The 13,484-nt window shown below is 41.3% G+C and overlaps 2 protein-coding genes across 2 annotated transcripts; both read left to right on the forward strand.

Annotated features, from left to right (window-relative positions):
- The first annotated feature begins 978 nt into the window (after window positions 1-978).
- On the forward strand, window positions 979-4,101 carry LOC139533020 (protein FAM110B-like). The gene has a single exon (XM_071331177.1). The coding sequence runs from the start codon at window positions 1,455-1,457 to the stop codon at window positions 2,529-2,531; it is 1,077 nt and encodes a 358-aa protein (XP_071187278.1). The 5' UTR covers window positions 979-1,454; the 3' UTR covers window positions 2,532-4,101.
- Window positions 4,102-9,044: 4,943 nt separating this feature from the next.
- Window positions 9,045-13,429, forward strand: sdcbp (syndecan binding protein (syntenin)). Its single transcript, XM_071328812.1, has 9 exons — window positions 9,045-9,262; window positions 10,133-10,191; window positions 10,285-10,378; window positions 10,595-10,704; window positions 10,981-11,142; window positions 11,327-11,502; window positions 11,691-11,862; window positions 12,041-12,132; window positions 12,472-13,429. Exons 1-9 carry the CDS (start codon window positions 9,181-9,183, stop codon window positions 12,524-12,526), a joined length of 1,002 nt encoding a protein of 333 aa, XP_071184913.1. The 5' UTR covers window positions 9,045-9,180; the 3' UTR covers window positions 12,527-13,429.
- Window positions 13,430-13,484: the final 55 nt, after the last annotated feature.

Consider the following 13,484-nt stretch of genomic DNA (forward strand, 5'->3'; position numbering starts at 1 on the left):
CAGATAGGAAAAGACAAATTCACAGCAACACATTACCTTTTTTTACAGTGGCGCTCATCAGTGCCACATGCTCTTACAAAATCTGTAAAATAGACAATGTCAAAAGAGGTACTCAACTTCCAACAACATTACTATCAGACAGTTAAAATGCTACAACACTGCCACTGACGGTTGACACAAATATATTTGACCACGTCCCCAAATATGTACCCCACCAGTACATTGCACCCACCTATCAAAGCGGGGGTCTGTTAAAATTGAAATAATGGAAATTATGCATTTTACAGTAAAATATTCTGAATGACATTTGACACCTGGATTTTCACATGTACTCAAATGTTGTCACATGCTCACATGTTGAAATTTCACGTTATCACATTAGTTGATTTAAAAAATATATATAATCTTTATTTAACTATGCAAGTCAGTTATGAACAAATTCTTATTTACAATGACAGGAAACAGTGGGTTAACTGCCTTGTTCAGGGGCAGAACAAGAGATTTGTACCTTGTCAGGTCAGGGATTTGATTCAGCAACCTTTCAGTCACTGGCACACCACTCTAACCACTAGGCTACCTGCCACCCCCCATAAAATCATATGAAATTCACGTGTTTTTCCCATGAGGGTTCTCCCTGAATTCATATTGTGGTATGGATTGGAATAATTTCAGTATATGTGGACAGTATCATCACCATAGTGGAATTAATGTTTCATTGTGAAACATTTTATTCCACTCTGGAAAATCCTGTTCACCTCTCTGAAGAATCAGTAGTGCTCCACAGTGTAATATTTTCCCACATGCTATTACAGAGACTCCTTTACCCAGCCCTCCCCTTGGTGCTTGATCAACCAATCGGATCGTAGAGTTTGCTATAACAGCCAACCACAAGCCTACCTTGCCCTCTCTTCCTGTTGTTGCTAGAAAAGTGATGTCAACTCTCCTGTGACATGATTGGCTGTGAAGGCTGTGCTGGGTTTCAGGTCGCTGCCTAGGCTGAGCAGCACAAAGGACTGGGGGAGAAAGCTGCATCCATCTCTGCATTGGAAGAATCCACTGGATTGGGAGAAGAAGACAAACGCCACAGGCTCCATTACCCACGTCTGCTCAGACTCAGACCGAGACTGCGCACAGCCAGGAAAAAATATAAAGAGATATTTCAGGATGTAGAGAGAGAGAGGAATAGATACAGGGAGAGTCATAGATTTAGCACAAAAGAGATAGATAAATATAGATTTGTATATAGACGGGAAGCAAAACAGGGCCGGTGTTACCTGCTGGGAGGTGCAATGAGGCTGTGTTATCGATACTGGCCAGACGCAGGTTGCAGCAACAGCAGCAGCAGCAGCAGGGCATTCCTCCGGCTGGATGTCTGTTATTCTGAGGCAGTGCTGTGAGTGGTGCGTAGTACCACCAAATCCAGCAAGACTGTGGCGGGGGAGAAAATCTCTGACATGCCCACGGAGATGCTTCAGTCAGAAGGCGTGGGCAAGGATGTCACCCTACCTGCTGCCACAGCCGGCCCGGCTCAACCCGGCGCGGTGCCATTGCGGATCCTCAACAAGGGGCCTGAATACTTCCGCAGGCAGGCCACAGAACAGCACCAACCCCATCGTATGAGCGCCGTGGAGAGGCTGGAGGCGGACAAGGCCAAGTACGTGAAGAGCCAAGAGGTGATCAACGCCAAGCAGGAGCCTGTGACGTCTGCTCTTCTCCTGCCCAGCCCTCCTGGACCCCCTGGTGGCCCTGCATATGGTCCCAAGAGAGCTGGCAGCAGCCCTGCCCTCAAAGCCTCCAACAAAAACAACGGTAAATCTGATGTGTGCCAAGCCAAGCGCGCCAACCTCAATTTAGAGATCCTGCGGAATCTTCTCAACAGTTCAGAGAGTTGCATGGCGAGCCAGGGGAATGGAGCGAGGAGCTGGGCCCCACAGCGCTCCCGGTCCAGCGAGCTTCACCGCCGCTCCTTTGCTGAGTCGCTGCGGGTGTTCCCCACGCAGGGTGCCAACCTCAACCTGAGCGCCAGCCTCCTGCAGGAGCGGCCTGTCGAGGGCCTGCTGCACCTCTCACTCAGCTCCTCAGACTTGCGCTTGCCCCTCCGTGTGAAGCCCGGCATTAGCGGTGGCTCCGGCCCGCCCCCGCCACCCAAGCCCCATGCCTCTGTTCCCCGGAGACCATCCCTGAACCGGTCCAAATCTGACCTGAGTGAGCGCTATGCCCGAGCAGGCGCTGACGTGGAGCGCTTCTTTAACTACTGTGGGCTGGACCCCGGGGAGCTGGAGGGCCTCGGTGTGGTGGAGAGCTTTGCCCGGGCCAACTCCGACCTCCTCTCCCTCAACTTCCGCAGCGCCAGCATGATCAGCTCCGACTGCGAGCGATCGCTACATAGCAACGACAACCTGACAGACGACGCGGACTCGGCTGAGCGCGTTCCCTACGGAATATCTGCCGTCGAGCGCAATGCACGCGTTATCAAATGGCTGTATAGCATCAAACATGCACGAGAGTCTCAGAAAGTCTCCCATGTTTGAGAGGACTCGAGCTTTATTAGGTCATGATTAGCGGAACTAGCTACAAAAGGCATTCATAACCCATCCATAAGCACTAAATAAAGATAACTACTACATAGGTAGTTGATAAACGCTTTGTGATGTATTTAACATAGCATCTTACAGTGCATTTATGTCAAAGTATAATATCATTATTGGTATTTCTGAACCATTTGTAAATCAATAGTAAACTATAAATCATCATGTATTATGCATTTGTTCATTTATTAACAGTAAGTTAATACAATTGAATAATTTTTTATTCATTATCATGCCAGATGTCATAGCACTAATGTCACTCATGAAGACATCCGGAAACACTATGAAATATCTACATGATAAAGAAACGTAAAATGCGTAAACATAAAACACTTGTTGGAGTACATGCATATGTATAGTAAAACATGTATATGTGTAAAGTATGTATTGAATCATCAACAACAGGCCTTATACTGTATAAAGGTAAACACGGTTATATGGATTAGTGTTTATAAGTAGTTTAAAAGCAGGCATTCCAATAAAAGTGTTTCCAATTACAAAACCTTCCCACAATTAAAATTTGGACCTAAGAACAGCTAACCAAAGTTCCAACTAAAGGACAAGACATACCTACACGCTGGTGGCAGTCCTAACGCCTCTGACCACAGAACATTGGCCTTCCTTTTCTTTTTATTTCCCTACGATTCTACATGTTGAATCGACACCGTTCGTTGACACCCAGCAGGTGATCTACTGCGCACGGCCAACATTCGTGTTGGTCTTTGTCTTTTAAGGATAGGATGCACTATAGGGTGATGCTATGTCAAACTGTGACGTTTTCATACAGTAACCCTATATGCTGCTGTTTCATCATGTTTACCTAGTGCTTACAGTAAGGTTGTAAATGCTTCCTGTAGATACAGTGGATGTAATTCATTATCCATTATGCATTATTTGATCTACAATAGGTATTTGTGGTCCTGAAAACATTGTCCTGTCAGCCTGCATGCTTCCCCAAACCTGCAGTTCTCAAGACAGAACCTTTATTTTAAGATGGCTGCTGTAGTACCTTACTATCTTTCAACAACAAAAACAACTAGTTAGGCAACATTGGCACAGTCAGCATTGTCTGGGTACATGGACTGATACTCAAGTCATTCCTGAGGCTGGGCGCATTATGTTCTGCTATTTGCAGTTCAGTGTTGATGCTTAGCTCCTGTGTGCTTTTATCAATACCCACGTGTGTGTCTGTGTCCAAGCGCTGTGTGAATATAAACTCTTTAGCTGGCAAAGCATGTTATCAACTTCTATTTGGTTTTGTAATGGTTCTGTAGTTTCCTCCATGTGGTCACTGTTGTGTTCATTGGCGAATTAGAACCGGATGGTTGCGTTTGGGGACTATTGGCTTGCTCTACGTGTCAGTGCATCACCAATGCAATGTACCAGTGGCCCAAGATCTTTTTGTATTGTATAATGTATACTGTATAAGGACATGCATAGCACTTCAACTGCTACCATAACTATGAAAGGCTCAATTCTGCTTGTTACTGTATTAAATAGCTTATCAACTGCTTAGGCCTGGTCTTTTATATTTCATTACATTTGAATTATCCTGCAAAACTTTTAGTAAGTTCTTTTTTCTTCTTTTTTTACACAAATGGCAAAACCACAAGCACGTGTGTTGCGAAACCCTTCTCATAAAACCAACAGCCAATCAACAGGGAGTTCGCCTTTCTAGTCAGTGACCATTCCAACATATTTGCACTTACCAGTAATAAAATAAACCATGCTCTTACATGCGTTAAAGGCCTAGGCCAGGTAAGATTTCCTGCTGTTTAATTGTCATTTCATAGGGTTCTACAAATAACCACGTTGCCTTTGCATGCCTTTATTTATCATTTGAGTAGAAATGTGTGTTCCTCTCTCCATTCTACTCCCTTTTGATGAGGTCAGGGATGTAATCACTGTAGCTGTCCTGTCTGGGAATCTGACAATGAAAGAAAGAGTTTGTGTACTTACCGCATCAGTGCTTTGAGGTGGTTTATGCATCCAAACACGAGTATGCTACCTGGGATGCTACCTGGGATCTAACTAACCTAATGTTAGTGAATAGTGTCTCTGGTTATGTATATAACCTAATGTTAGTGAATAGTGTCTCTGGTTATGTATATAACCTAATGTTAGTGAATAGTGTCTCTGGTTAGGTATATAACCTAATGTTAGTGAATAGTGTCTCTGGTTATGTATATAACCTAATGTTAGTGAATAGTGTCTCTGGTTAGGTATATAACCTAATGTTAGTGAATAGTGTCTCTGGTTATGTATATAACCTAATGTTAGTGAATAGTGTCTCTGGTTAGGTATATAACCTAATGTTAGTGAATAGTGTCTCTGGTTAGGTATACAACCTAATGTTAGTGAATAGTGTCTCTGGTTAGGTATATAACCTAATGTTAGTGAATAGTGTCTCTGGTTAGGTATATAACCTAATGTTAGTGAATAGTGTCTCTGGTTAGGTATATAACCTAATGTTAGTGAATAGTGTCTCTGGTTAGGTATATAACCTAATGTTAGTGAATAGTGTCTCTGGTTAGGTATATAACCTAATGTTAGTGAATAGTGTCTCTGGTTATGTATATAACCTAATGTTAGTGAATAGTGTCTCTGGTTAGGTATATAACCTAATGTTAGTGAATAGTGTCTCTGGTTAGGTATATAACCTAATGTTAGTGAATAGTGTCTCTGGTTATGTATATAACCTAATGTTAGTGAATAGTGTCTCTGGTTATATATATATAACCTAATGTTAGTGAATAGTGTCTCTGGTTATATATATAACCTAATGTTAGTGAATAGTGTCTCTGGTTAGGTATATAACCTAATGTTAGTGAATAGTGTCTCTGGTTAGGTATATAACCTAATGTTAGTGAATAGTGTCTCTGGTTAGGTATATAACCTAATGTTAGTGAATAGTGTCTCTGGTTATGTATATAACCTAATGTTAGTGAATAGTGTCTCTGGTTAGGTATATAACCTAATGTTAGTGAATAGTGTCTCTGGTTAGGTATATAACCTAATGTTAGTGAATAGTGTCTCTGGTTATGTATATAACCTAATGTTAGTGAATAGTGTCTCTGGTTATATATATATAACCTAATGTTAGTGAATAGTGTCTCTGGTTATATATATAACCTAATGTTAGTGAATAGTGTCTCTGGTTAGGTATATAACCTAATGTTAGTGAATAGCGTCTCTGGTTAGGTATATAACCTAATGTTAGTGAATAGTGTCTCTGGTTAGGTATATAACCTAATGTTAGTGAATAGTGTCTCTGGTTAGGTATATAGCCTAATGTTAGTGAATAGTGTCTCTGGTTATGTATATAACCTAATGTTAGTGAATAGTGTCTCTGGTTATGTATATAACCTAATGTTAGTGAATAGTGTCTCTGGTTAGGTATATAACCTAATGTTAGTGAATAGTGTCTCTGGTTAGGTATATAACCTAATGTTAGTGAATAGTGTCTCTGGTTAGGTATATAACCTACTGTTAGTGAATAGTGTCTCTGGTTAGGTATATAACCTAATGTTAGTGAATAGTGTCTCTGGTTAGGTATATAACCTAATGTTAGTGAATAGTGTCTCTGGTTAGGTATATAACCTAATGTTAGTGAATAGTGTCTCTGGTTATATATATATAACCTAATGTTAGTGAATATTGTCTCTGGTTATATATATATAACCTAATGTTAGTGAATAGTGTCTCTGGTTAGGTATATAACCTAATGTTAGTGAATAGTGTCTCTGGTTAGGTATATAACCTAATGTTAGTGAATAGTGTCTCTGGTTAGGTATATAACCTAATGTTAGTGAATAGTGTCCCTGGTTAGGTATATAACCTAATGTTAGTGAATAGTGTTTTTGGCCATAGAGGCACCTGTATAGTGTTTTTATTCTATTCCTATAGCTCTGGCTATGTGCAGTGTACAAAACAGAATACATACAGAAGGTCATTTGGAGTTTCTGTACCTGTATTTTCCATCCCCGGTCTATTTTACTTGACAAGTCTGCGGATCAATTCCCTCTCCTCATCCTGCAACTCGCTAATCTTCATCTCATAGTCCTGCTCTCTCTTTCTCTGCTCTGTCTTTGAGCATCTCTCGCCTTCTCAACACACTGTCTCACGTCTCCCAGGTTTTGTCTTACATTCTCCAGTATATATTTTCTCTCCAGCTCCATCAATGTGTATATGTATGCTTCCTTGTCTTTCTTTTTCTATTTCTTCCTTCTCTCCTTCCATCATCTCGCTCACTCTCCTTTTCTCCCCGCACCTCCCCTCTCACCCGCTCCATTTAGTTCTTGACCCTCTTCTCCATATACTCCCTCTTTCTCCCTCACCTTTTCATCCTCTCTACCTCTTTCTCGCTCTCCTTCATCCTCTCTACCTCTTTCTCTCTCTCCTTCATCCTCTCTTTCATCATCTCTACCTCTTTTTCTCTCTACCTCTTTCTCTCTCTTCTTCATCCTCTATTCTGCTTTCTCTCTCCTTCATCCTCTCTACCTCTTTCTCTCTCCTTCATCCTCTATACCTCTTTCTCTACCACCTTCAACTTCTCTACCTCTTTCTCCTTCATCCTCTCTACCTCTTTCTCTCTCTCTCCTTCATCCTCTCTTCCTCTTTCTCTCTGTCTTTCATCTGCTATACCTCTTTCTCCCTCTTCTTCATCCTCTGTTCTGCTTTCTTTCTCCTTCATCCTCTCTACCTCTTTCTCTTTCTCTCTCCTTCATCCTCTATACCTCTTTCTCTACCACCTTCAACTAATCTACCTCTTTCTCCTTCATCCTCTCTACCTCTTTCTCTCTCTTCTTCATCCTCTATTCTGCTTTCTCTCTCTCTCCTTCATCCTCTATACCTCTTTCTCTCTCCTTCATCCTCTATACCTCTTTCTCTACCACCTTCAACTTCTCTACCTCTTTCTCCTTCATCCTCTCTACCTCTTGCTCTCCCTCCTCCATCTTCTCTTTCTCTCTCTCCTTCATCCTCTACCTCTTTCTCTCTCTCCTTCATCTTCTCTACCTCTTTCTCTCTCTCCTTCATCTTCTCTACCTCTTTCTCTCTCTCCTTCATCCTCTATGCTTCTTTCTCTCTCTCCTTCATCGTCTCTACCTCTTTCTGTCTCTCCTTCATCCTCTCTACCTCTATTCAATTCAATTTCAATTCAAGGGGCTTTATTGGCATGGGAAACATGTGTTAACATTGCCAAAGCAAGTGAGGTAGACATTATACAAAAGTGAAATAAACATCTCTCTCTCCATCTTCTCTACCTCTTTCTCTCTCCTTCAACCTCTATACCGCTTTCTCTACCTGCTTCAACCTCTTTTCCTCTTTCTCTCTCTCTCAGCAGTCCATAGAGAGCCTTCAAAGTTTCTTCCTTCACCTGTGCATCCGCACTCTTTTTAACGCTCTCTCCATCTCCCTCTACAGTTCTCTGCTCCAGCCCTCTCTCTCTGAGAATCTATTCTATTCAGTCTAGTCCAATCTACTGGTCTAGTTCAGTCTAGTCCAGTCTAGTGTAGTCTAGTTTAGTCTAGCCAGGTAAAATGAACATGGCAAAGTCAGATTGAATCATTAATTCAACAGAAGGGAAGTTGTATTACAGCTAGATTGTAATAGCCCACCAAATAGGCTACTTAATTACAGATGATTGATTATGGAAACTCACAGTACAAGAACGTTGTCCATTATCCTGTTTCTGTTTTTTCAGGTCTGTGGGAAAAAAAATTACGGAATTCTAAAAATAAATATATTAATTTCCACCTGCTGAGTTTAAGGATTCAGACTTATGGGTGTCATTCAGGCTTATAGGTTTGCATTGTGCTCTGCTTCAAGTGTTCAGCAAAAGTGACTCAGAAGTGGAATTTATTTTTGCAACATCTAGATTGTTGGGTATGTTGTCATGACAACAGCATTGTGATGCTCCAGAACCAGAATGATGATATTATGGTACTCCAGAGTTCTGGTCCTATCCTGTCTGTGCTGGCCTGCTCCCTATGTAAACTAGCATTTCATCCTCACATGTATGCCCCTACACCAAATATTCTTAGAAATAAATCTATAAAATAATGGGTTCTCCTCCATTTCTGTCTCCAATACACAAACCATAGAGATTAGGCTAATAGGCTATTTCTATGACACAAACTGCTTTCTCAGTTGACTAAAGATGAATCTCTGCTAGGCTACTACATATAATTGTTCAATCAATTAACAGTTAGATGAATGGCAAAGCAGTTAGATGAAGGACAGAAAACGAATAAAATACTGAAAAATGTAATGTTTCACTAAAACATCTCTGATATATTAATTTAAAGAAAACATATGTTTTTATTTTCCACTATGTTCACTTATATAGTTATCTAACACAGTAAAACGCCTTAAGGGGCTATTCTTGTTGTGCTTTTAGGCTATACAGCAGCCGTTCTAGGTAACTGATCTGTTACGCTACCTTGTCCTATAATAAATAAATGGGCTGGACAAGGTCGCGCAACACGCGCATAGCCGCCTAGCTGTCTCCACAACAAACGTACGGATATCAGAAACCGTTACACCTCAATGGAAAAAACAGCACAGTAGACTAGACAATTTGTGACCGTGCATGTATAACGGACAGTCAATATATCGCATAATAAAAACACATATAAGTAGGCTATTCTCTCGGACTTCCTCGCGCTTGCCAGGTGAGTTTTGGCGTTTTCCTCCTGTCTTTTTTATTTTCTCAAACATAACAATGTAGGCAATTTCTCAATTAAGCTACACATCCCCATCTATATTGCAAATAGCCACAATGATGCGTACAATATAGTCTTTAAAATGATGCATTAGAAGAAAAACGCCAAATAACCGACATGAGTTATTTTTTGTCCGGCATATTAGGGTGGTAGCCTATTGTTAGCATAATATTGCGCGTGGGTGTATTTATCAATGTTGGACACGGTTATATCTCTGCCTCCCGTTTCCTTCTCTTACATTTTGGCTATAGTGTTTAGTTCACGCTTTTTATTCGTATCAAATATGAGTAGACTATTATATTCGCAGGTCATATCTGAGGAGTTGGCTAATTCGTCCCTCTGGTTGAGGTTCACTGCGTCTAATTCTCCCTTGTATAAAAATAGCTGGAAGCATCTCAATGGGGTTCGCGTCATAATGCGGTTTTTCGATGAATTTTTATACTAGGCTTATGCTTTGATGTCTCATGAATAAATCCCTTACGGTGAATGAGAACATAGCCTAACTCATGTGCAGTTTGATAAAAATAGACAGGAGCTTGTTTTCATGTGATCGATTTGGTGCTGCCCTGGATTACTGAAATAACAATATTGGGTTTAGGCCTATCCGTATTTAGCCAACATTTGATAGGACAGCCAGCTAGACCAAGACGACCTTTGAAGTACATTTTTCAGACATAAATTAGGTAGTTGTTGATGTATTAGACATTACCAGTTAGGCCTACAGATGCTGAAAGCCTGTAATTACAAAGAGGAATAAGGGAAACCTATTAGAATAGCTATGAGTCTTTGCAATCAATCTTATGCAACTTTTCTCTTTAGAAACCACCATGTCGCTGTATCCATCATTGGAGGACATGAAGGTGGATCAATTTATACAGGTAAGAGTCCTACATTTGTTTCAACACTTCAGAAACACCTAATGCATTGTTATTGAGCACATGTATAACTAATTGGCCTCATTATTTTACCAGGCTCGAAGTACTTACTCCGCCAGTCCAAGCAAGACACCTGCTCTACTTGCTGTACAGGATGCTCCAAATCCAAATCCTGTGGAGGAAGAAACGAGTAACCAATTCCTCCCATAAGTCTTCCATTATCAATGATGCAGTCTAGATATGTTGTAATGTCTTCACGTGCTGACTCTACTAACCTTTTGATATCATGTCTCACAAATGATGGTAGAATTGTATCCACTCTTAGAGCAAATGGGAAATAATTATTGATCGTAGCTTGCCTTTGTTTCTCATTTCACTGTATCTGTTGGTGTTGGTTGCCTTGCAGGACTCTACCCCAAACTGTACCCTGAGCTCTCAGAGTTCATGGGGCTGAACCTCAGTGAGGATGCACTTCGCCAGGCGCTGTCCATGGTACCAGCAGAAGACTACTCTGGGGTAATCACACTCTGGGTCTATAATTTGATATAAAATGGTGGCAGTTATTGTCAGGGTTGATTTTGTTGAATTTCAGTCCACGGTCCTGAAATAAAATATAATTGACACCAACCCTGTATGCTATTTCTTTACTATCATGTCTCTGTTTAATCTAAAACTGCAGAAATGAACCATAAAGTAGACGTTAATTGTCATCTACTCCATGGGATGCTGATGAATGTTCTCACCTCTGTGGCTCTTTGAGAGTGATATGTTGGCTCTGTGTGGTTTCTGCAGGCAGTGGCTCCCAGGACTTCCGCTCTGAGCTACATGAGCGCTCCGATCACAGGGAATGACTGTGGCATCCGCAGGGCTGAGATAAGGCAAGGCATCAGGGAGGTCATCCTCTGCAAGGACAGCGACGGCAAGATCGGACTGCGCCTCAAATCTGTGGACAATGTAAGACACTGGCACTATTCAATGACATGTCAAGTAATATAAAACGATCCAGTTGGAAGTATGAACAAAATAGTAGGCCACCCTAGGTTTTCCCTTTAGCAAGCCTGACTATAGCGCCACATTTGTACTCAAAATGTCTCCCTTGGATACAGTTCTGTTGCTGAGTATCAGTGTTGCTTGGCAGGGTGTGTTTGTTCAGCTGGTACAGGCGAACACTGCCGCGGCATTGGGCGGCCTGCGCTTTGGAGATCAGGTGCTGCAGATAAACGGGGAGAACTGCGCTGGGTGGAGCACGGACAAGGCCCACAAGGTGCTGAAGAACGCCAGCGCCGAGAGGATAGCCTTTGTGGTACGGGACAGGTGAGCTCCCACCAGCCATTCATAATTCAACTGAGGATCCAGTTACATCACTGAATTATTGACTTGACTTGGTCCATCATGCTTCTGGATGAGGATACTGTGTGCCAAAACACTCTAGCCGCAACAGATATCATTATAGTACTATGGTGTGTATTATAGTGTTTGCAACTGTACATTTCCTCTGACAGACCATTTGAGCGCACCATCACCCTGCACAAAGACATCAACGGCCAATTGGGTTTCATCTTTAAGAAGGGGAAGATCACCTTTATCGTGAAGGACAGTTCTGCTGCCCGCAACGGCCTCCTGACTGATCACCACATTTGTGAAGTCAATGGGCAGAATGTCATTGGACTTAAGGTAAACAAGCTGTCCTGATTGGTTGCACTCAAAAACAACCAATGTTTTCACAATAATTTTTTCTTTGATCATTTTGCAGTGTATTCATCAGAAAATTTGTATTTTTGTCAATTTGCTGTTCTGTTCTTTGTGCCAACAATTACTTACTTTTCCCCTCTGCTTTTGTTCCTGGGTTCAGGATCCCCAGATTACAGACATCTTGAACTCCGCTGGTGGAGTGATAACTGTCACTGTGACACCCACCATCATCTTTGAGCACATGACGAAAAAGTGAGTACGATGTATCGAGTGATCTGTTCAGAGTTGAAACGGACGCAAAAACCATTAACCACTAATCGCCCCCAGAAATCTAAATTGAACAGAATATTGATTGGTTTTCAACAGTAATACTGTGAAACCACATAAGGGGTGGAAATGCCTATGGGAATATGCTAATATAAGGCTGTCTTTGTAGAACACTAGTCTTGCGATCCCAGAACTCTCATTTTCGTTCTGGAGAAACCTAAATTGGCTTCTCGAGGCTAGTAGGACACTGTCACGCCCACAGGATAGTCTGGGAGGAACAATCATTGATATACTGTCCATCTGTTTCTCTCTACGTGTCTCCAGGATGTCTTCCAGCATTGTGAAGAGCCTAATGGATCACTCTATCCCGGAGGTGTGAGGCCGGCAGTCATGTGATAGGGAATGAAGAGGAGTACCAATAACATATGAATTGATGAGAAATGATCCTGCTGAGTTGTGCTAGTAACCCCATGTCTCAATGCTGTATCCTGCGTTCGTGAAACAGACCAGTCACATATGCATCTTTATGCCATTACTTGAATCAAAACCCATAACCATGTTTCTGCGATTAAAAAACTCAGTGTGTAAAATCAACTCTGTACAGTATGTTTGTTTCAAGCTGTAACATAACAGTCCATATGAATTCAGACGTCTATTCCTGCAGCGCTAGAGGAATTATGGTTTTGAATTACCCCACAAATTCAGGTTAACAGATTTGATTTTATAGACCCCTGCGCAATAGACCCCGTCTTGCCTAATGGTCTAAAGCTCCATTGTAGCCACAGTCTTTGGATTGAATGATACCTTGAGCTCATCAATTAACAAATCTCATACCCTCCTTTTTGTCAGTGGAAATTACTTTCCTCTTTTATGACTTTGTAGTCAAGTGACACAATCTATCTTCTTCTGTACTTTGAATTACCCGTCTTTTTTGCCCTCTTCTATTGTACACGTTTGAAATGTTTCACATGTATGCCTTCTAGTACATGTTGTAAGCTTTAAGAAAAAACTATTTACCTGAGACAAAGTGAAAATGCTTGGGTGTTTGAAGGTATCCTAACATAATAATATTCAAAACCAGCCCACAATAAGATGTAGATACTATAATTTAGTTTAATCTCAACTGTATGTCATTTTTATCAATCCATTCCTGCATATATTGGTGGGTTAAAAAGCCCTGCATGATCATCAATGTCATTTTCGCACAAACAAAATACACAATTGTGTTTTACCATGACAGCTTTCCAGTGTTAATGAATTAAATAAAGCCATACAAACTTTCCTCTTCGTTTCATGTCTTCTGCTATGTTTACAGTGAAACCTAACAGTACCACAAA

The sequence above is a fragment of the Salvelinus alpinus genome, chromosome 10 (assembly GCF_045679555.1).
Source record: "Salvelinus alpinus chromosome 10, SLU_Salpinus.1, whole genome shotgun sequence".
NCBI classification, from domain to species: Eukaryota; Metazoa; Chordata; class Actinopteri; order Salmoniformes; family Salmonidae; genus Salvelinus; species Salvelinus alpinus.